We start from the raw sequence: 21,172 nt of genomic DNA on the forward strand, positions 1-21,172 counted from the left end.
AGACAACATGGTGATGAATTTTTTAAAAACTTTAGTTTTTAAGAAAGATCGCGAGATGTTCTGGTCCTCAATCTCGGGACTTCCAGGCACGTGCCCGGCTTCGGGCCCGGCTGACGCCCTCCCGCCCGGAAGGAACAGACGGCTCCGAGCTCCGCCTTTTAGATTCGGCCGAGAGAAGTCGACGAAAGCTTTCCGAGTCCAGGCCGGGTTTTCAGAAGCTGAACGGCGGAAGCACCGGCGGGCCGGAAGTTCCAGGGCCTGCCCTGAAGCAGGGAGGGGGGAGGACGGAGACTCGGGGCAGGAATGGCGGCTCAAATTCCAATTGTGGCCACCACTTCCACCCCGGGGATCGCCCGGAACAGCAAGAAGAGGCCGGCGAGTCCTTCCCATAACGGTAGCAGCGCCGGGGGCTACAGCGCCAGTAAGAAGAAAAAAGTGTCCGCCTCCGGCTTCGCGCAGGTAGGCTGTCAGCCGCCTAGTCTGCGCGTGCGCGGGGCCGAGCGGCGCGAGAGCGCGTGCGCGGGGCCGGGGAGGGGGGCGAGGGCGCGTGCGCCGGGTCCAGTGGGGCGGGGCACAGTGGAGCGGGTCCTCTGCGCCGGGCTTTGCGGTGCTACCTCTCTGGTAGATGCGGGTCTGTGGTGCGAGGGAAATACTTTTTGCTTGGTATGAACACGTGGGATTTGGTTAAAGAACCACCCGCGTTGCACTGTCCATGGGGAGAGCAAGGGAAGTGGAGAGACTGCTACTTAGTAGAAGGACTGCCCCTCCCCGTCGAGGTCGCGTTTAGAGTGAGGCTTGGGACTCTTCGTGAGTTTCAGTGAAGCAGAAGTTTGCGTGTCTTACCGTGACCAGAGTGCCCATGAGGTACAGAGCGCCCTAATGAACCGTATGGAGGAATACAAAGATGTATTGATACGGATGATTTCCCTCATCCTTAGAAAAGTGCTTTTTTGACCCTCTGTTTTCCGTGTCCCGAAGTGAGTTTGGTCTTACCTCATGGGGTTGTTAATGAGAATTCAGTGAAATCATGGTCGTAAAGCTCTGGGCACAGCGCCTGACACAGACTTCACCGCATCTGGGCAGTCTGGAGTCCGCAGTTCCAGCAAGGAATTTTCAGCAGAAGAGTGGCTCAGTTAGATGAATGTTTTTCTTAGCTCCTGCATTGTATTTAAAGCAATAAGAGAGCAAGGATGGAGTGTGTTACTTTGTGCTCTCCAGCATATGGTCTGGCATGCTTCACCCAGAACTATGTTCTAGAGATTTTAACTGTCTGCGGCTTTCAACATTCGTAATTGTTAGTGCTTTCCACCTCACCCCCCTTTAGAATACTTTACCGAAGTATGCTTTGCGTACAGTAAAATGCTCAAACCTTAATATAGATCAATGACTTTTCATATATATATCTACCCATGTGGGTGGCCACCACCCAGATCAAGACAGCATTTCCAAGAGCTCTAGAAATCCCTGGTGACCCTTTCCAGCCAGTACTCTCTCCCCTCCCTGCCGGAGGTAAACACTACTCTGACATCTCTCACCATAGATTGATTTTGCGTTTTTGAACATATGTAAATGGAATCATACACAGCATATTCTTTTGTCTGTTTGGATTTCCCTGTGAGACAATGTTTTTGAGAGTTATTCATTCCTTCATGTTATTACCTGTATCAGTACATCTGGTACACTGTAAATATACCAAAACTAATGGACACTTGAGTTATTTTACAGTTTTTGCCCTTATGCATAAGCTGCTCGGAACATTCCTGTACAAGTCTGTGTATAATATGCTTTCATTTCTCTTGGGTAAATGGATAGTAGGGGAATTGCTGTATTAGAAGGTAGACACACACTTAACTCAGAAATTGTTGAACAGTATTTCCCAAAGTAGTTGCACTGTTAGTCATTCTCAGCAACAAAGTTTGAGAGTTCCAGTTTCTCTACATCCTCAACAATACTTGGCATCATCTGTCTTTAATTTTAGCCATTCTGATGACTGTGTAGTGGTACTTTGTTATTTTAATATTTGTGTCTCTGATTACTAATGATACCAATCATCTTTTCGTTTGTTTTTGACTGTTCTGATATCTTTTGTGAAGTGCCTTTTTTCCTCATTGGGTTGTTGTTTTTAGTTATTTATGTACAGGAGTTCCTTATATGCTCTTACTTGGAGTCCTTTGCCAGATACATTGTGAGTACCTTCTCCTGATATGTGCACAGTGCATTTTGATATCCAACTATGCCAAGGTCAAGGCATGTAGTCAGTACATTGGGAGGAACGGTTGTTTTGACCCTAAAAGTAGCACTGATCATGACTCCCACCACAGCAAGCTCAGAGAGTAGACGAATGCTTTCAGGATGCTGGAAATTCCCAGCAACCCAGCTTGGCGGAGACCACAACTCTGGTGGTCTTAGAGCTCTCCCCATTGGGAAGGGCTGCCTGCGTAGGTATTCCCTGTGGGTCTTCTCCGTCTCAGCAGCCTCAGCAAACCTTCGATCTGAAAAGAGAAGGGCATTCCCTGGAATAGTGAATTCTTCTCTTTGTTCTCTTCCCAGCTGGGGTTTAACTACCAAGGTACATAGCCTATTACCCAACTCCCACCCTCAGCATCTCATGAAGAAGGAAAAACACTTGGCTTCTGTCTCCAGAAAGGAGTCTTAGGTTTTTTTTTCCTGTTGTAACATGGCATGCCCTCCTAGTGCCCTTGTCCACAGCAAATGCAGGCGATAGCTCAGTGTTGCTCCAGGGGCTGTCTGGATTCTTCCTGAATTGACCCTTATCTGTTACCCTGCTCAGCCTTTCTGTTCTAGTTAAGTTCAGTTCAAGCAGCAAGAATTTATTTCTGTTTTGTCTTCAGCAGTATATTTAAGACATTTCAACGGATTATAATTTGTTCCTAACCTCCCAAAGTCCTTCCAGGAGGAGAATGACATATTGTATTAGTTTTCTATTGCTGTCATAACAAACGACCACAAATGTACTGGCTTAAATAACATCTATTTCTTGGTTCCTGATTCTGTAGGTCAGCAGTTTTGGCACAACAGGACTAGTTTGGTTCTCTGCTCAGAGTGTCACCAAGCGGAAATCAAAGAGCTGGCTTGACTAGTTTCTTGTCTGGATGCTCTGGGGAAAATCTTTTTTGAGGTCTTTGGCAGAATTCAGTTCTTTACAGTGGTAGGACTCAGGTCCCTGTCTCCTTGCTGTCAGTTTGTCACTGTCCACATTCCTTGCCGTGTGGCCGCCTCCGTCTTTGAAGTCAGCTGTGAAGAATCTCTTTTGTGTCTGATCCCTATCACTCCTCAAATGTCTCTGACTTCTCTTGTCTCTGACCTCTGAACCCAGATTTAAAGAGCTTATGTGATTAGGGCTGGCCCACCGGGATAGTCTCATTTGTTGAAACCAGCTAACTTGAGACGTTAATTATATTTGCAAAACCCCTTCATAGTGGTACATATGTTAATATTTGCTTAAAAACAGGGGAAAGATGTGTGTACACCAGAGGCTGGGAATCTTAAGGGGCATCTTAGATTTCTGCAGACCTGAAACATAGGTAAATCTTGTCATTTCTAACCATGTACCAAAGCTGATTATAGGTATTCTCTGGTATTGGTGCCTTAGTGGTGGGACACAGGAAGGTAAGGACTCAGTGTAGGTGATGGTCATCAGAGAAGGAGGTGGGGAAGAAGACGGACTTAAGGTGGCCTTTGAGGGGTGGTGGGTTTGGATGGGGAAGGCCTTCCAAAGTCGGGGCGGTGCACATATATCAGATTGCCCCAGGTTTCATCAGTGGGAAATGAGTGCTTTATATAAATCATTGTAGTTCTTGAGTTAAAAGGGACTTTACAGGTCTTTCAGTTTCTGAATTTCCCTACTTCAATAGTTCCAGCAATTTTATGGCTTACAAAAAAGCAGTACCTGTAAAACTTCCATGGGATGTGAAAATTTACAAAGGACATTTACATAGACATTAGAGTGCTTTTTGAAATTGATGAAAATAACTTGATGGATTCTTCAGGTGGGTTTTACTTTCCAGAATGTGCATGCTGTTACTAAAGTAAAACTGAGTGAATAGATGAAATTTAAAGGGCTTTCTGCTTGGAAGTCCTCAGGACTTGAAGGGCATATTTTTGATCTTAAAGTATTCTGAGCAAAGCATTTATAGAAGTCTCCTTTATGTCAGCCCTAGAAAATGATGTTAAATAGTGTAAGAGTACTAAAACAGTTTTGTTGTATTATTTCACCTCAGTGAATCTTTAGTTCAGCAAAATTCTTAGTGCTTATGTTTGCTAAATTGTACCAACTGTCACAGAATTACAACTCTTTGTTTAGATTTGTATTTTCAGTGTAACTAATGTAGTTACTGATTAATTATGTCATAATCTGGAAAGTGCCATCTCCCATCCATTCTGGTTGTGATACTCTGAAAATAATTAGTGTTAACTTGGATTGGAGAACAGATACACTGTGCTAAAGTAAAAGAAATTATGATAAATAATAATAACACTTACTGGGCATTTATTGTGTACCAGGTACTTACTGTTCTAAGAATTTTCTAGGTACTGTCTCATTTAATCCTCAAAACAACCCTCTGTGAATTGTTATTCTACAGATAAAAAGACGGGAGCATAGAGAGGTTAAGTAACTTCCGTGGTCACACAGCTAACAAGTGGTAGAGTCAGTGTCGGAACCCAGGCGGAGTACCCAGCATCCACATTGTTTTTTCTTGACCGCCTCTCTTAATGTCAGTCTTGCCACTGTGTACCTTAGAACATGTGCTTAGATCGCTAATATAACCAAATCCAAGGTGCAGAGAAATACTTTGGGAAGGAATTTTATTAGATCAATATGGAGCATTTTAGACTTTCCAGGTGCCTATTCAAGTTAGTAAGTTCTACAGAGAAACCTAATTAACCTATAGACAGAGTGTTACAGAACAAGCTGATTTGGGATGGTTGAGCAGTTAGCACATCTAAATAAGTTGAGAGGCAGCAGTTTCTTCTTTAGAAAGGTCAATGCCAAGTGCAGATGAGGGTAGAATCTTCTGTAATTGGAGACAGCCAGAGGATACTGTGCTGATTTGATTTATTCATCTAATTCTTTTAAAAAAATCATCATAATGTTAGTTTTCTTTTTTCCATTTTTAAAGTGGACATAAAACATCAGCCAGTCTTCTTCCCCCAAAACCATTATAATTTGTGTTTTCTACATGTATCTCTGTGTGGAACACATGTTCACAGTTTTCCATAAATTCTGCTGGGTGTACATTGTGTACATTTGGTGTCCATTGTATGCCCTGCTTTTCATTTAGCATTTCCTGACCCTTCCTTTATATTGTTGATAGTCTTCTCAAGGAATTAGGTGCTCTTATTTAACTGACTTGATTAAACATTAGGCTGCGTCTCGCTTTTTTGCTGTTTCAAGTTACCCGACAGTAACCCTGAAGTTTTAGACTGAGTCAGGTGTTTGAATCTAGAATACTATTAGTTGGATGTAACTGGGCACTTGACACTTGAGTGATGAGACAGAGGGCATTTGTGTCACTTCTTTGTAATCACAGACAGAAGGCCCCAGTTATCCCTGAGTCTGAGTCAGCCCTGCAGGCTGTCGTCTGGAGACGCGAAGCCATTTATTTGGGCTCTTGGGCTGGGTCCGCTGAGGCCTCCGTGACTCCAGTCTCAGTTGGGGCAGGCACTTTGATGGCAGGCTGGGCTACTCCTCCTGGGACTTAATCAGCTCTTTTAGTGCTGCAAAGAGGGGACAGCCCTTAGGGCTGGGTGTCCCTACTTCTGATCTCTGGGCGTTCATGTCTTGGGGTGGGACAGTTTGGCTTGTGAAGTCTTAGTGTTAATAATGGTTTAGTAACATGGAAACTATACATGTTTTCAAATTTTACTTCTCTGCAGCCCAGCCTCACAGACTCGGTCCTCCCCTTGACTGAAGGTCTCTCTCTCTCTCCTGTCCATCACTAACAGACTCAGGGATCTAGCTTGGCTGAAGCCCGGGGAACGGGGCAGAACGGGGGCACAGTACCAAGCAGGGTGGGTTTAGAAGGGAAAGAAAAGCAGAAAACCCAGCTCTGGGCTCAGAGTCGGGTGTTCTTTTGCACCTGGTCGGAGAGAGAAGTGAGCCATCAGTGTTTCAGAGGCAGGATATGGCCCTGGAATGACATGGCCCAGTTCATGTCACAGTGGCATCCTTTCTCTGCCCCATCCTCAGCTTGACTCCTCAGTGGGGGTCTGGCCTGCTGACGAGGGAAGAGGTGAGGGTGGGTGAGCAAATGAACAAGAGGGCCAGTTCTGGGAGTCAGTGCTTGAGCATCTTCATTCCCTTCTTATACCCGAGGGGCCAATGCAGACATCCGACCCTCTCTTCCCACTGCCGCCCCTTCCTCTCAGCATGTGCACCTGTCCGCTGCGCATCCTCCCACTGGCAGAGCTCCCGGACCTCCCAACCCACATGGGCTGCCGAGGCACCTGCTTTCTTCAGTGGCATCTGCAGCCGCACCGCTGCCCAAGTCTTCCTCTTCTCTCCTGTTCCCTTATTCATTCTTACAGTCATGTTTATGTTCATCCATTCTCGTTTTATTCTATGGGCGACAATCCATTACTAGCGTTCTTCATTCGTTCATAAGTTTATTTATTTGTAGCAGCTTTTTTGAGATATAATTCACATACCATAAAACTCATTCTTTTAGAGTGTACAGTTCAGTGGTTTATAGTATATTTACCGAGTTGCACAGCCATCACTACTGTCTCACTTCAGAATATTTCCATGACCCCCACCTGCAACCCCTCCCCATTAGCAGTCACTCCTCATTCCCCTGTCCTGCCAGCTCCTGACAACCACTGACCCACCTTCTATCTGTGCATTTGATTTCTCTAGGTACCTCAGATAAACGGAATCATACAATTTGTGGCTTTTTGTGTTTGGCTTCTTTCAGTTAGCATAATATATTCAGGGTGTATCCATGTTGAAGCTTGTATCAGTACATCACTCATTCTTACAATTGAATAATATTACATTGTGTGGATAAACCACATTTTGTTTATGCATATTTATTAGGTGATGGACATCTAGGTTGTTTGTACTTTTTGGTGATTATGAATAATGCTTCTATGAATATTTGTGTATGAGTTTTCGCATAGACATGTTTTCCGTTCTCTTGGGTATATACCTAGGAGTTGAATTAGTGGGTCATATGATAGTTCTATGTTTAACACTTTGAGGACCCACCAGGCTGTTTTTCATAGTGACTGTACCCATTTACATCCTCACAAGCAATGTATGAAGGTTCTAGTTTCTCCACATCCTCACCGACACATGTTATTATGTCTTTGATTATAGCCATCCTAGTGGGTGTGAAGTGACATCTCATTGTGGTTTTGATTTGTATTTTCCTAATGACTAATGATGTTGAGCAAATTGCCCACATTTGGCTAGTGGGGACCTCTTCAAACCAACTCCTGTGTCCTTTAACTTACCCCCATCATTTTTCGAGTGCTGTTGTGGTCTGAATTGTGTTTCTTTAGGATTCAAAAGTCAAAGTCCTAACCCCTAATATGCCTCAGAATGTTAATATATTTGGAAATAGGGCCATTAAAGAGGTAATTAAGGTTAAATGAGGTCATAAGGATGGAGTCCTAATCCAATATGACTGGTGTCCTTATAAAGAGAGAGAGAGACACTGGGGTGGAGTTGGGGGTGTACAGAGGAGAGGCCATGCGAGGACACAACGAAAAGACGGCCATCCACAAGCCAAGGAGATAGGTCTCAGGAAAAGCTAACCTGGCTGCCACCTTGATCTTGAACCCGTGTACCTGCTCTAAGTGCTATAACCATGAAGGGAAAATCTCAAGGCAATTTAAAAGTTAGTTACGTACAAACTGCTAAATCTAATCTTTGTTGTAAACTTAAAACTGACAGGGACTAATCCTGATGGAAATTTTAGTGAAGCATAAATAAAAATGGAAAACTTGGAAACTCTTTGTGCTGTACAGAAAATGACTCCATGGATTTTGCACCAGAAAATACAAAATACAGCAGGGAGGCGGAGGAGGCCGAAAGACCAGAATTTTTTCCTCATCCCCAGGGCAGTGGGAAGCACTAGCCAGCTGTAAATAGGAGTGACATCAAGCTTACATTTAAAAGCGTGTCACTGACTGTGCTGTGGAGAGCGGAGCGGGCTAGGTGTGTCCCACAGAGGCCTCCCCTGAGCCTCAGAGCTGAGGAGGAGCCGAGGGAAGGCCAAGGACTGTGGGAGGGAAGGGGGAAAGGAGGGGAGAGAGGGAACTGTGGCTACAGATGCTGGGAAAAGGATGAGAGATTGGAGCATCTTAGTTCTTAGAGAGTTGACATCTGAGCTAGGCCTTGGAGGGGGGAAAAGTAAGGAAAGACTGTGACTGGGGGCAGCATGAAGGGAGGGTTAGTCCAGACAGAAGAGGGGTCGTGGGCAGAGGAGAGGGAGAGCACAGGCCCTCGGGAGAGACCCTGGAGAGGAGTCTGCGAAGGTGTGTGAGAAGAAGCTGCTCAGAGAACTGATGCAGCAGAGCGAGTGGTCCTGTCCCCCTGCCTCTCTTCCCCCAACACGGATGCCGTTCTTGGGGGTGGAATATATATTTATGTATTTATGTATATATGTGTGTGTATATATATATATACACATACATACAACCAGAATTCTCGTGCGCTGCTCCTGCTGCTGGTGCATTTACCTAGGGGAAGTGAAGACACACATCCACACAAAGGCTTGTGAAGAGTATTCACAGCAGCTTTATTGCAATCTGGGAAGATTGGAAATTGCGTTACAGATCAGAAGTGATTTCTTACTTTGGCTTGTTTTTCCTTCTTGATTCTTAGCTTAAAAGGTTTTTTGTTGTAAAGCACGTTAGCCTGCTGGTCGGGACACTCTGTGGCCACAGCCAGTTGACTGTGGCCCTCCCTCCCCATCTCCCTCTGTTCTCCTTCCTCAGTAACGCCCCATCCTGGGGTGCCCTCATGCACCCCAGCTCGAGCCTGGGTCCTCCAGCTAATGGGCCCCTTAGAGTGGCTGGACCTTTTCTGTCTTAATGACACAGTGTGGTAAGAGCAGCAGGAGTAGGGGCCGTGTGGTGTCACGGAGATGGTGGGGGCTTTGGAACTGGAGCCACCTGGGTTTGAATCCAGAGCCAGTCACTGTGTGGCCTTGAACCCGTCCATCAGAGCCTCAGTTTTATCCTCTGTACACTGGGGATAATAGCACCTACCTTGCAGTGGTCCATGGGGGTGCCGGGGAGCTTGGTGGCTGGGGTCCTGGCCGTCTCTGCTGTAGCTTCTGCGCAGCAGGGGCTGCTCCCAGTCTGGTAGGCTCTCCTCCGGCGCAGGCTGTCTGCTGGAGCTCTGGATGCACCGTCTTCCCTCATTTGTCCTGTGGCATCGTCTTGTGTCCTGTGAGGAGCTGAGTTAGGAAGCTCAGCTACAGGAAACTGACCTCATACTTACTGTGTTTTAAGGGTATCAGCATGGAAGCCATGAGTGAGAATAAAATGGTGCCCTCGGATTTTAGCACAGGACCTATGGAAAAAGCTGCCAGACCTTTGCCATTTAAGGATCCCAACTTTGTGGTAAGCATCGAAGGTGTTTTATAAATTAAAAAAAAAACGGACATCCATACCTTGGCCTCTGATCTTGCTGGGCCTGCAGCCCAGGTGGCACAGGTGTGCCTTTCTCCATCAGTCCAAGCTACCACCTTCTCTGCCATGGGCTGCGTGGGAGGGACAGGGGCAGGAGAACAAGGGCCCTTCCTGTCCATCTCCCAGTGTGTCGGTTCCCAAGGATTTTGGTGTCCTTTGTGGAATTCATTAAAGAATACTATGTTGAGGGTAGGTCATTTCCACAATGATTGTTCAAGTTGCTTTTTCATTGGTCTTGCATAAGATTTAGATAAGGCTTGAAATAATGACCTAAAAGGGGAGTGCTGCTCAGTAATTTCTTTAGGTAAATCGAAGCCACTGGGTTGTAAAGTAGAAATAGGCAGCTCTTCCTTTTGTTCTAGAGGCGTAGGATAAATTACGTGATTCAGATTACACCATTAAAGTTTGTTTTTCATTAATTAGCTTTGAAAATGCAGTGTTTACAGTGCCTGCAACAGATTTTTAGTATTCTTTCCATTTTGTTTTGTCATCATCATAAGACAAAAAAGAAAAAAAGTTCCAGAAGGCTTGCTGTGCCATGATTGTGGCTTACGTGGGTTTTCCTGGAGCACCAGTAATTCACAAGGCGGAGATGTCCTCAGAAGGGAGTTTAAAGATGTGGTCATGGGTTTAAATCTAACTTTGTGGTAAATTTATTTTAAAGTAATGGGAAATCATGAGTGAATTCCACAAAGTTAGACCCAATAAAGGATGTGATTCTCTATGTGCATATAAAAAAATAACCTTTTATTTCTACTCCATCAGCAACTAACTCATGCATTTTGACAATCCAAAAGCTGTGTTTTTTATAAGTAAGATTAAAGTATATAGTGTCATAGTTTTTTAAAAAGCCTTAGGGTACAGTGATTGCTAATTGAATGAGGAGTTTATTTCGGTTATGAATAAGCATAAATGTCAGATTTTGAAATGATCATCTCTGTTGACTTTTGTTTCTTCTAATCCACGTTTTCCATTCGAGCACTCTGGCCATGGTGGTGCAGTTGCTGGCAAGAAGAATAGAACCTGGAAGAACCTGAAGCAGATTCTGGCTTCGGAAAGGGCATTGCCATGGCAACTGAACGATCCTAACTGTGAGCTGTCCAGAGCCTTCTGTGTGTTTATAATGTTCAGACTAGGAACTTTCTTATAACAAACCCGCATTATTTTATTGTGTTTGCATTTGTGTAGGAAACAGTTTTTAGCTTAGGAACTTTACAGTGGCTTCAATACAGGGAGAGTATCTGTGTACTTCCTCATAGCTATATCTGTGTCGAATTCGTTTGTTTGTGTTGTCGTGGATGTGTGGTTTTTAGTGTCACTGTTTACATTTCAATCTGGAGAAGCAGGTCCTGATACGATAATACTGGTGTTTCTGTCAGACCAACTTCTTATTCAGAAGTCTACTCTTAAAATTTGTTTCCAAGAAGGTTGCCCAAGATTTAGGAGAGTTTCTAACAACCATCTGAGAGGCCAACTCTGTTTTACTCTCTGAGCCGATGTTTTTCCGAGTAGATGCTTTATGCTGCAGGATTTCCAAATCTGTGTTATGTGTTCTGTTCAACTTCACTGGAAAGTACAAGTTCGAAGTTCCTTCCATCTCCTGCCCCACTGCACGTCTTTCATGGGGGTGACTCAGACGGGTGACCAGTGAGCTAGTCAGTTGCCTGGGTGTGGTGTGTCCAGTGTCTGGACGCTCATATCCAATTAGTGGGTTTTTGGCATCTCCTCACCATCAGCCCGTGCAGCCTGAGACAGTGAGAGTGGCTTGTGGGCGGATGAGCTTTCCGGTGGTTCTACTGGAGTCGAGGTCCCTGGGGACAGGGCAGAGCTCGCTCTGGAGCCTGCACTTGGTCTAAGACTGCCTGCATTATTTCCCCCAGAGAATGCTCTGAGTACTTAATCACAAAGTAAAAAGTTTGGGAATACTTTCAAACAGTATTTTAGGGGAAAAAAAAGGTGTAGGGGGGAGAGATCTGAATGTTTTAAAGCCAGTTTATCTTCTTTTTTTATTTTTTTCCCTAGACTTCAGTATTGATGCCCCTCCATCCTTCAAACCAGCCAAGAAGTATTCTGATGTCTCAGGTCTTCTTGTGAGTATAATTCCATCTCTACGTCTCACAACACTGAATTGAAAAGATTTCACAGTCCTGTCTGTTCAGACAGTGCTGAATATCGACACTGGTCCTGCCTGGAGGCTGTACACTCTGAATAGGTAATGGGTTTGTGCTGAAGCGTTCACGCATTTATTTTCACGCAACCAGGGGCAGCATGTGGGCAGCCTGGAGCGAGGACTGCTCCAGAAAGCAGGAGGCCTGACTTTTACTTCCCCTTCCTCTGCTTCTTAATTCTATATGATAACATCAAAAAACCAAAAAAAAAAACCAATGATTTCTCTTTTTTACTGCTAAAGTTTAAAAATTTTCCTGCATTTTAGAGATGATATTACTTTAAAAAAAAATAGTTAAACTTCTGTAACGAGGCACTATGGTAAGAGTCATGATTTTCAAACTTATTTTTAAGCATCAGGATCCCTTTTCCAAATGAAATCTTTTACAGAATCCTCTGGGGCCCAGCTACCCACTGTTGTCCCATGTGGATCTGTTCCTCTGTCCTTCTCCCCACTCCCCACCTCAGGGACCCCTGCGGGTGCTCGTAGGAAACACAGTTGAAAACCGGCAGTGTAGTTGGATGAGTGGGACTTGGGTTGAGAACGTCATTTCCTTATTTGCAGAATGTAGACTAAGTGTGAAACTTTCCACTCTCCTTTTTCACTATTATTAAATTTGGAAGATGGGCTTCCTCTCATAATCGTAGAAATAATGAGACTTCACTTTTTAAAACTCATATACATCATTTAAATGCTTTATCCTTTTATGAAAATGTATGACTCCAACTTCTATAACAAACGAAATTAATGATGGGCGTTTTACATTGGGGAAGATTTGAGTTTTCATCCTATTTTTGAACATAATGTTAGTTTTCCTCTCTGAATTAGTCATGTTTTCTCCTCCAAAGAGCACAGCCTCCTCGTGTACTACCAGCTTGTTAGCACAGACCTTAAATATAATGATCCTTAAAAACAAGGAGAGTAGAAGCACTATCAAATGGTGTGTGTGTGTGCGTGTTAAGGTCCCCTGAGGGGACTTCAGTTTGAGAGAAATGTTGTAGTCTCAGGCTATCTCTTGTCTACTGCCTGAAAATAGTTGCCTCATATCTTTGACCCATTTTAATAGTTGTTTATAGAAGGAGAGCTAGTCTGGCACCAGTTATTCTGTGAAGGCCCAAGGTGGAAACTTCTCCCGGCACCATTCTGTGCTGAGCCTGCAGCACGGACCCCGTGGTTTATGGGCAGACTTGGAGGGTGGTTCCTTAGGATGGCGCCTTATCCTCCCCATTATCAGGCAGCTCATCTGTTAGGGTAGCGGTTTGTTTGCACATACTGGGAAGCATGAAAATCATTTTGAGAAGCATTGTTCCAGGCCCCTTGATGTTACTGGCAAAGGACTCATCATGTTACACATGACTAACCTCTTGCCCCACTGAATGTAAGACTTAAGCAATTCTGAATATACAAAGAACTCTCTCAAATCATTGAAAGACAACCCCGTAGAGGAATCAGCTAAAAGGATATAAACAGACGATCACAAGGAAGAAATATAGATGACCACTATGTAGATAATCAATCTCACTGATAATTAGGAAGAAGACTCATCAGGGAGGGAAGAAATGAAGACACTTGGTTACACACCTTGTCACCAACATAGAGAAATGGATACCCTCCTACGTGGCTGCTTTGAGATGGGAGTCCACATTGGTCCCGATTCTTGGGAGGAGAGTTTATACTACCTACCAAAAAGCAGAAGCTGACAACCCAGGAATCTGCCTTCTGCGCAGCTCCCTAGAAAAAGAGTGTGTACAAGGAGCTTCATACAGAAATGCGTATGAGAAAATGTGTTGGCAATATTTTAGAAACAACGTGAAGGTCAGCCAGTGGGGTGGGGCGGGGGAGGTTCATACTGTTCTGTGAGTTTGATGTATAGGTAACAACGTGGATAAACTTCCAAGATGTACTGTTTAGGTGCAAAGCAGTTTAAGGACCTGGTACCACTTAAGTGAAAATCAGTACACACTCACACAAAAATACCGGGTAACTTCTCTGGTGTGTCTGTGTGTGTAAGGGTCTGTATAAACATGGTCTGGAAGGCTGCCCACCTAGCAGTGCCTTCCTCGGGGGAAGACACAAGACTTCCGGATGGTACATGGTGGTAAAAGGGGACTTCAGTCTTATTCGTAATGTTTTCTTTCTTTTTTAGCGGAGAATATGTTCACCTGTTACTTACACAAATTAAAGTGACATAATTAAACAGTAAAGGCCAGCTGGTGTTTACACTGACCGCTCTGTTCCAACCTGCCAAGTGGCTGCTTCCCCTGCGCTGCGGCCTGGCAGGAAGGCGCACGGGGCCGCACCTGCGCTCAGCCCTTGTTATGAGGCTCTGGGTGAGGTGGGGGAGTAGTGAACACTGTCTGCCTCCTGCAACAAGGGAGGCAGTAAAGCCACCTGCTGCCTGCCCTCGGGGAAGGGGGCCTTTGCTTCCCCCAGGCTGGAAAGACGGCGACCAGAGGAGGGCAGGCGTAGGGGTGAGGTTCTTCCCTTGTTCGTCTCAGACGTGTCACTCAGCCTCCTTCCCTCTGTTCAGAACACCGAGTCGGGTCCCATCTGTTCGGGTTTCTGTTTGGCCTTTTTGTTGGTGCAGTGGTATTCTGTATTCCGCATTATTTGTTCAGCAGTCTTCTTGGCAGTGAGGTCTGAACTTGGGCGGGCCGGCTCGGCACAGTTCGGGGTGGGAGTTGGGCAGCCACAGGGATGGAGCCAGGCCAGAGCTGGTTCATCCATGGAGGCCTGATGATCAAAGCCAGACACATGCGCCTGCACCCCTGCTCGGAACTGCAGGGCAGCCTCCCTGCCTGTTAGGACATCTCACCGCCTCAGGCAGGAGCCCTCATAGGGACTTGCTACTGTTTTTCTAGTTAAGCCTTCCTTTATGTGACTGTCATTAAAGGACATGCAGTACAGAAAGGCAATAGTCAGATTAAGCCAGAGGATCAAAGTTTTGTTTCATACAGAGCTTTAATTAATCTTAGGTTTTTAGGAATAATCTCATTTTCCTGACACACAGACGTCAAATACCTTAGGGAGGTCCCCAGTGGTGGAATTGAAGACTTTTGAGATTGTGAGAAACCCAGGACAACTGAGTTCCCTCCAGCTTGGTGCTGCTTCATCGGGCCTCCTTCCTTGTTAAATCTCAGCATTGCTGCCAGTCTGGTCCACGCAGAGATGATCAGTGCCGGTACAGACAATCCACACTTGAGTAATTAGATGTTGTCTGTCTAGACGTTAATGGCATCTTTTATAATTTTTGAGAGGAGCTCCAAATGACTCACTTTCAGGTTTTCTGTTTCAAAGTCTGTCAAAGCCATGTGCCTGGAGGCACAGTAAGTGAATTACTTTCACCACTTGGCACATGGGGAGAACAAGACCAAAGGGGGATTTGGACATGTCTGCGGGAAACAAGTTTTCTTTCCCGTGATTGTCTTGATCGTCCATTTGTTCATTCATTCACTCATCCCTCATTCGCAGGACAAACACTAACTGGAGGCCTGCCGTGCGCTCTGCATCGCACTAGGAGACGGCGCAGCCAGGAGTCAGTGATAAGCCAGCCACAGGGTTCTGGCCTCGTGGAGCCGCTTCTCAGCCTGGACTGCAGTCAGGGAGTCAGGCAGATAATAAATGTAGAAGCAGCAGAGATAAGCCTTCTGCAGGAGCCAGATGTGGTGAGGGGCACGTGAGAGTGGAGGCCAGTGGGGGCACATAAGACTTCCCAGATGACGCGGCTTGGGGCTGAGTCCTGAAGGATGGGCAGGCAATTACTGAGCAAGGGAAGGGCGAATGGGGCACGACAGGAGGGAGGGACTTCGAGCCAGGGTCCAGATCCAGAGAGTAGGGACATGTGGCTGAGGAACAGGCTCAGGAAGGAGGGGGCCCAGGCAGGGTCTGAGGAGCCATGCTGTGGACTTGGCCCTTTGTCCTGAGAATGGAGAAGAGCCGTTGAGAGGTTGCACGAGGAAAGACATGATCAGAATTGCAAGCTGTGACAATGCCCCTGCCGTAGATTTAGGATGGCCGTCCCTTCCAGGGGAAGAGGCTGTGGTAGACAGTCCAGCACTGCAGTGTAGCCCAGGGAGCCATGGCAATGGCCTGGGGAGGGGGAGGAAGGGTGGGAGAGGAGTGCAGTTGGCAGGGTGCCCCTCCCTGCCTTGGGAAACAGATCCAGAATATGTGTTTGAAGCAGGTGTGAGTCTGAAGGCAGGGATCGTCACAGATTCAGTTTTGGATGTGCTGCGCGTGGCCCTGAGGCACCAAGCAGAGGAGCCCCGGGGTCTGATGTGGGGGTTTCCTTTCCCGTCTGTACCCTGAAGCATTTCTCAAGTCTGGGAAGCTCACGTGTCTTTGCCAAAGTGAGCAATTTTGTGTTCTTGGTGACAGATGAAGATACATTTCACTTTCAGTAAAACATAAAATAATTTTAAACCTGAACTTGAATATCACCTCCAACAACCACCTTCTGCCTTCTCCATGCCTGTTTCTCCCCCAGGCCAACTACACTGACCCCCAGAGCAAGCTGCGTTTCAGCACCATCGAAGAGTTTTCCTACATTCGGAGGCTGCCGTCCGACGTGGTCACTGGCTACCTGGCCCTGAGGAAGGCCACCAGCATCGTTCCCTGAGCCTGGAGGAGGGGAGTGAAGTGGAGAACTGTTTCAAAGGCAGACTTTGGACTCAAGATTTTGTTTCATGGAAACAAACTCATTCTGCTGTCAATCTGGAAATGTCAGTGTTGTGCCTTGGAAAGAATGTTTGGCTTTAATTTAAGGGTTTTTTTTTTCTTCTATGTTTTCTCTCCAAGTGTGATGTTTCCTGTTGAATTAAATTATACTTCAGTTGTTGCCGCAAGTAAAGTTGTTTGACAAGAAAATATAAAATTGTGCTTTTCATTTAACCCAAGTAAGTGCTCAAATTTTTGCTTCAAAGCTGTGAACTCTCTTATGACATGTTTAAAGACTCTACAGTGAGTCCTGACAGTGAGGCTGGATTGCCCCTGATCCTGGTGGCTCCCTCTTGGAGCACGTTCGTCTTTGTGTTTGTTCAGAATGCTGGAAAGAGGTCCAGAATCGGGGCTGGAGAAGAGCTGAGTAACTCGCCCTGTCGCCCTGGGCCCCGGCCTCTGAATCAGCCATTCTTCCCAGCCTCCAGAACCGAGAGAGATGTGTCTGCTAGTTAAGCCGCCTGGTCTGTCATTCAGAGCAGCCTGAGCTGCCTAAAACACCACCCTGGCCTGTTCCTGGAGGTGTGGGGTGTGAACACTCACCCCTTCCAAGACTAGAAGGGCCTTTATCCTGGTCTAGGATGCTGCTTGCTGCCGAACAGGGCTCGTGACCTCGTCCTCTGAGAAGGGGATGTGCTTGGGCCAGAAGGAGACGTACTCCGAGCCCATCCCCGCAGTTCTCTGGAGGACGGCGGAACCAGACCCTGGGGCTTCTAGGCCAGAGCTACCTCTGCTGCGGGGCGGGGAGGTTAGCCCCCCAGGTGCCTTTTCTTTTTGAGGGAAAGCCCCTCTTACACTCCTTGGAGCATAGAGAAAGGAAAAACAAAGCTGAGGGGCAGCTGGGAGAGGAGCAGCTGGGGAAGGAGCAGCCTGCCAGACAGGTGGCAGTGGCCCAGAACCTGACCTCCTTTCCTCCTGGCGCAGCAGCCCCTTGTGTCACCCAGCCCCTTCCCAGTAGCTGATGGGGAGAGGAGGGGTGTGGTGTGGCTTCTCCCTCCCCCTCCAGTGATGGCCAGGAGAGTGGGAACCATCCCTAAGCCCATGAGCACTGAAGACTGGAGCCTGTGGTACAGGGTCCTTGAACCTTGGCGCAAATAGAACCTCTGAGGCCTTGTTGTAACAGGCGGAGCCCCACTGCTGAGTGACTGACCCGCAGATTAGGGCTGGGGCCCAAGAACTGGCATTTCTAACAAGTGATGCTGCATTGCTGGCCCAGGAACCTCACTTTGAACCCACAGCCGACACGAAGTTCTCTGAGAGGCCAGAGGCTGCTTCCTGGGATCCTGCTCGCACTCCTGCCCCTCCTGCCAGCAGGTGGCCTAGGAAAACCCCCTGTTTCTCTCTTGGTGGAAACAAGGGGTGAGTTGAGGGCCCTTCCTGCTCGGCTTCCACCGTCTATTACACAGAGAAAACTTGGGGCAGGTCCACTTCTTTTCCATGAAGTCCCCCCGATTTGTATGGTGTCCCAGTATCTAATGCTAACCACTTCTAGAAATGGAAATTCTAATCATTTCTAACACTGATTGCTGGGGGCTACCTCGGTCCTAACTATTCAGACTCCCCTGGGCCAGAGTCGGGGAGGAAAGAGGATCCCTGCCTGGCACGCATCCACCATGGGGGCCCACAGACCCCTGCAGGTCAATCCAGGTTTCAGGGGAGGGGTGTGTGCGCCATAAGCCCTCTGTCAGAGTCACCTGGGACCTATTAAAATGCAGATTCCTGGGCCACACCCTGGACCTTCTAACCCCTTCAGGGAGTGGGGCCCAGGCATCTGCATTTGACAAGTGTCCCAGCCAGCATGAATGTGACGCACAGGAGGGTGAGAACCGCCCCCTTCCACAGGCAGAGGGGAAGCACGTGTGCCAGACACCTGGCTCCCTTCTTTCCTGTTCCCCTGCCAGGCCTTCCTTGCCAGCGTTTTTTTTGCCAGAGCTGAGTTCCGAAGGTCAGGTCACTTCTCTCACCCCAAGCAAGAGGGATCCAAGCTGAGCCAAACTCAGCTTCAAGCTGTGAGCAGCTCCGGGAAGGAGTCCTCCCACTGGTTTTGGAACAGACGGGTAATCTGGTGCTGAAACAGCCCTTGCTGTCCATGCCTGGCCCAGTGGTTCTCAGCCCCGGCCGTACGCTGGCATCGCTTCTGCTGGGGGAGGTGTAGAGGAAGATGTCAAAACGCACAGAGATTCGGATTCAGCCGGCCTGAGCTGCGGGGTGGGGGTGGGGCACAGTGTCTTTTAAACTCCCCGGACGATTCTGATGTGCAGCAGTGCTGAGACCCTCGCTGTGACTGCAAAGAGCACTTCACGTGGGGTGTGTTTTCTAATTCACAGGTCGGCTGGCTCTGCGCGCCCCAGGCCCATGGGCAGTTTAGAACGGGGTTCCTCGTGTGTGTGTATTTAGGATTCCTTTTTAAACTGTCCCAGCACTGGAGCCAGAAACATGAATGACACTGACAATTCCGCCCTCGTCTATCTTTACCTGCCATGTTCAATTGGTCCCCAAGCTCCCACTTCGTCCACACTGATCCTTTCTCTTCTATTAGCCTGGTTCGTACCCAACTTCAGGAACATATCGCCTCCTGCCTGGACGTTTTTGGTGTCCTTCTAACTGCTCTTTGCAATAGTCTGACCCTCACACCTCTGCTTTCCCCTCTGCCCTCAGAGGGCCTTTCCACAACTTCGGATGGTGTTTGACCTAGCCCATCACAGCACGCCCACTGGTGATTTGTCTCAGAGACCCTGTCAATTCTGGCACTGGCCTGTAGTATCCAAAGGATAAATTCAGTCCCTTAAAAGAGAAAACAATTAGCTGAGAAACCAGATTGTTTTCATAAGATCAAAATGAGGCCCAATCTGCTCTGAGTGGAGTCTGACTTTCCCAATATCTGATACTGGTCTTCACTTCAAGAGGAATAGTGCAATCTATCATCTGGCAGAGTTTGGAACTACCTGTAATGTTAGACAAATGCTTTCCAGAGCTGGGAGCAGCCCATGTGGATGAGGGGGACGCATTTTGCCCCCATCACCAAGGTTAAAGCATACATCCATCCGGGTTTTGGAAGTGTTCTGTAATCAAGCCGAAAGTGTTTTCAATGAGAAATCTCTCATTTCTGAATCCACGGCCACTGAAAAGTGACATGAGGTACTTGATGCTGTTCCTAGTGACCTGCAACTGTGAGTTGGGAGTGCTTAACTTAGTAAAAATGAAAGGTAATGGAGTACGGAGTAAGGAAGCCAGAGCATAGAGGACAGGTATCCTGGGAAGAGGTTGAAAATGATGTCCTCTTACAAATGCTTAGTGTTATTTAAAATAATGCCCCGTCTGATAGAAACGTGCAGGCCTTATTTGGATCCTGATTCAAACAAAAAGAAATTAGCACATTTTTGAGACAACTGGAAATTTGATATTTGATGAGTTTTAGGAACTCTTATGAATGAATACTTTTAGTGTTGATAATGGTCTTGTAATGTTAAAAGAAAGGATTCATATCTTTTAGAGACAGACACGGAAATATTTATGCATGGAATGATATGTTATCTGGGATTTGCTTCAGGCTAATACAGGAGAGAGGAAGTGGATGGGCTAGTGTTGAAACAAGATTGGCCAGGAGTCAGTCATTGTTGAAGCTGAGTGATGGGTACTTAGACGTTCATTATAATATTCTACTTTCATAGGTGTTTGCATTTCTTCATAATAAAAAGTTTTTTTTAAAGAATGTGATGTTTTTATTATAAAAAATTGTGATGAACTTTTACCTAAAATTGGTGATTTGCATGAGTGTGAAGTGGCTTGTGGAAATTAAAAATTTGAGGAATGCTGTTGAATGGTACATAGTCTTGAATAGAGGGGACACCCAATTCCTAAAGCATTTCACAGAGAATTAGTTGGAAGAAAAGAACCACAAGGCAGGTGAAAATGTCCTCGAGATATTCTCAGCAGAGGTCTTCATTGTGGGCTCTGTTGTCCGGGAAGGCTGTACGAGTATTTCCTGTGTAAGGGTAGGCATGGGAATGGAGAGACCAAAGACATCAGCTTCGTGTTTCTTATGGGGAGTAAATAAAAATGTACTAGAATGGGTTTGGGATGCATTAAAATGACTGACTGTAGCTTGAGAAAATACGTGTCCTCATTCCTGGTAGAACTTGCAATATTTATACAGCTACACAGAGAAGGAAATTAGAGCATCAAAGAACTAAGCATGTGGACAGAATGGTTCAAGGAACTGCTTTTACAGAATTTCAAATGCATTTACGCTTTTGTGCCTATATTAAGGAACTGTATTGAAAGAAGTGAAGACACACAGTCCTACAAAAATCCCTATTGCATCTATTGCAGAAACACCCTGGAGGGTCCCACACTGCCCTGCAGGGCGAGCAACCTGGCTTGGCCCCCAGACGTGGAGACGGATAGCCTGGGTTTGTCTCTCATTTCTGCAGCGACTAACTCTCTGATCTTGGGCAAATTACTAACTTACTCTCAAATTCTCAGTTTCCTTATCTGTAAGGCGAGCATCATAATCATCATATCCACCCGGCATGACTGCCAGAATCAAATGAGAAAATGTCAGAAGGGCATGTAACTCCGTCCCTGGCCCACATGCCCAGCAAGTGTGAGCTGTGATCCCTCATC

The 21,172-nt window shown here is 46.5% G+C and overlaps 1 protein-coding gene across 2 annotated transcripts; it reads left to right on the forward strand.

The window, feature by feature from the left end:
• The first annotated feature begins 160 nt into the window (after positions 1-160).
• On the forward strand, positions 161-16,720 carry INO80C (INO80 complex subunit C). Of its 2 annotated transcripts, none has more exons than XM_072949018.1 (5): positions 161-459; positions 9,484-9,594; positions 10,643-10,754; positions 11,686-11,753; positions 16,317-16,720. In XM_072949018.1, the coding sequence occupies exons 1-5, from the start codon at positions 304-306 to the stop codon at positions 16,446-16,448; spliced, it is 579 nt and encodes a 192-aa protein (XP_072805119.1). In that variant the 5' UTR covers positions 161-303; the 3' UTR covers positions 16,449-16,720. The 2 variants fall into 2 exon arrangements, with proteins under 2 accessions (XP_072805119.1, XP_015093144.1); XM_015237658.3 differs by lacking the exon at positions 161-459 and adding an exon at positions 582-864.
• The last annotated feature ends 4,452 nt before the right edge of the window (positions 16,721-21,172 follow it).

The sequence above is a fragment of the Vicugna pacos genome, chromosome 24, assembly GCF_048564905.1.
Source record: "Vicugna pacos chromosome 24, VicPac4, whole genome shotgun sequence".
Taxonomy (NCBI): Eukaryota; Metazoa; Chordata; class Mammalia; order Artiodactyla; family Camelidae; genus Vicugna; species Vicugna pacos.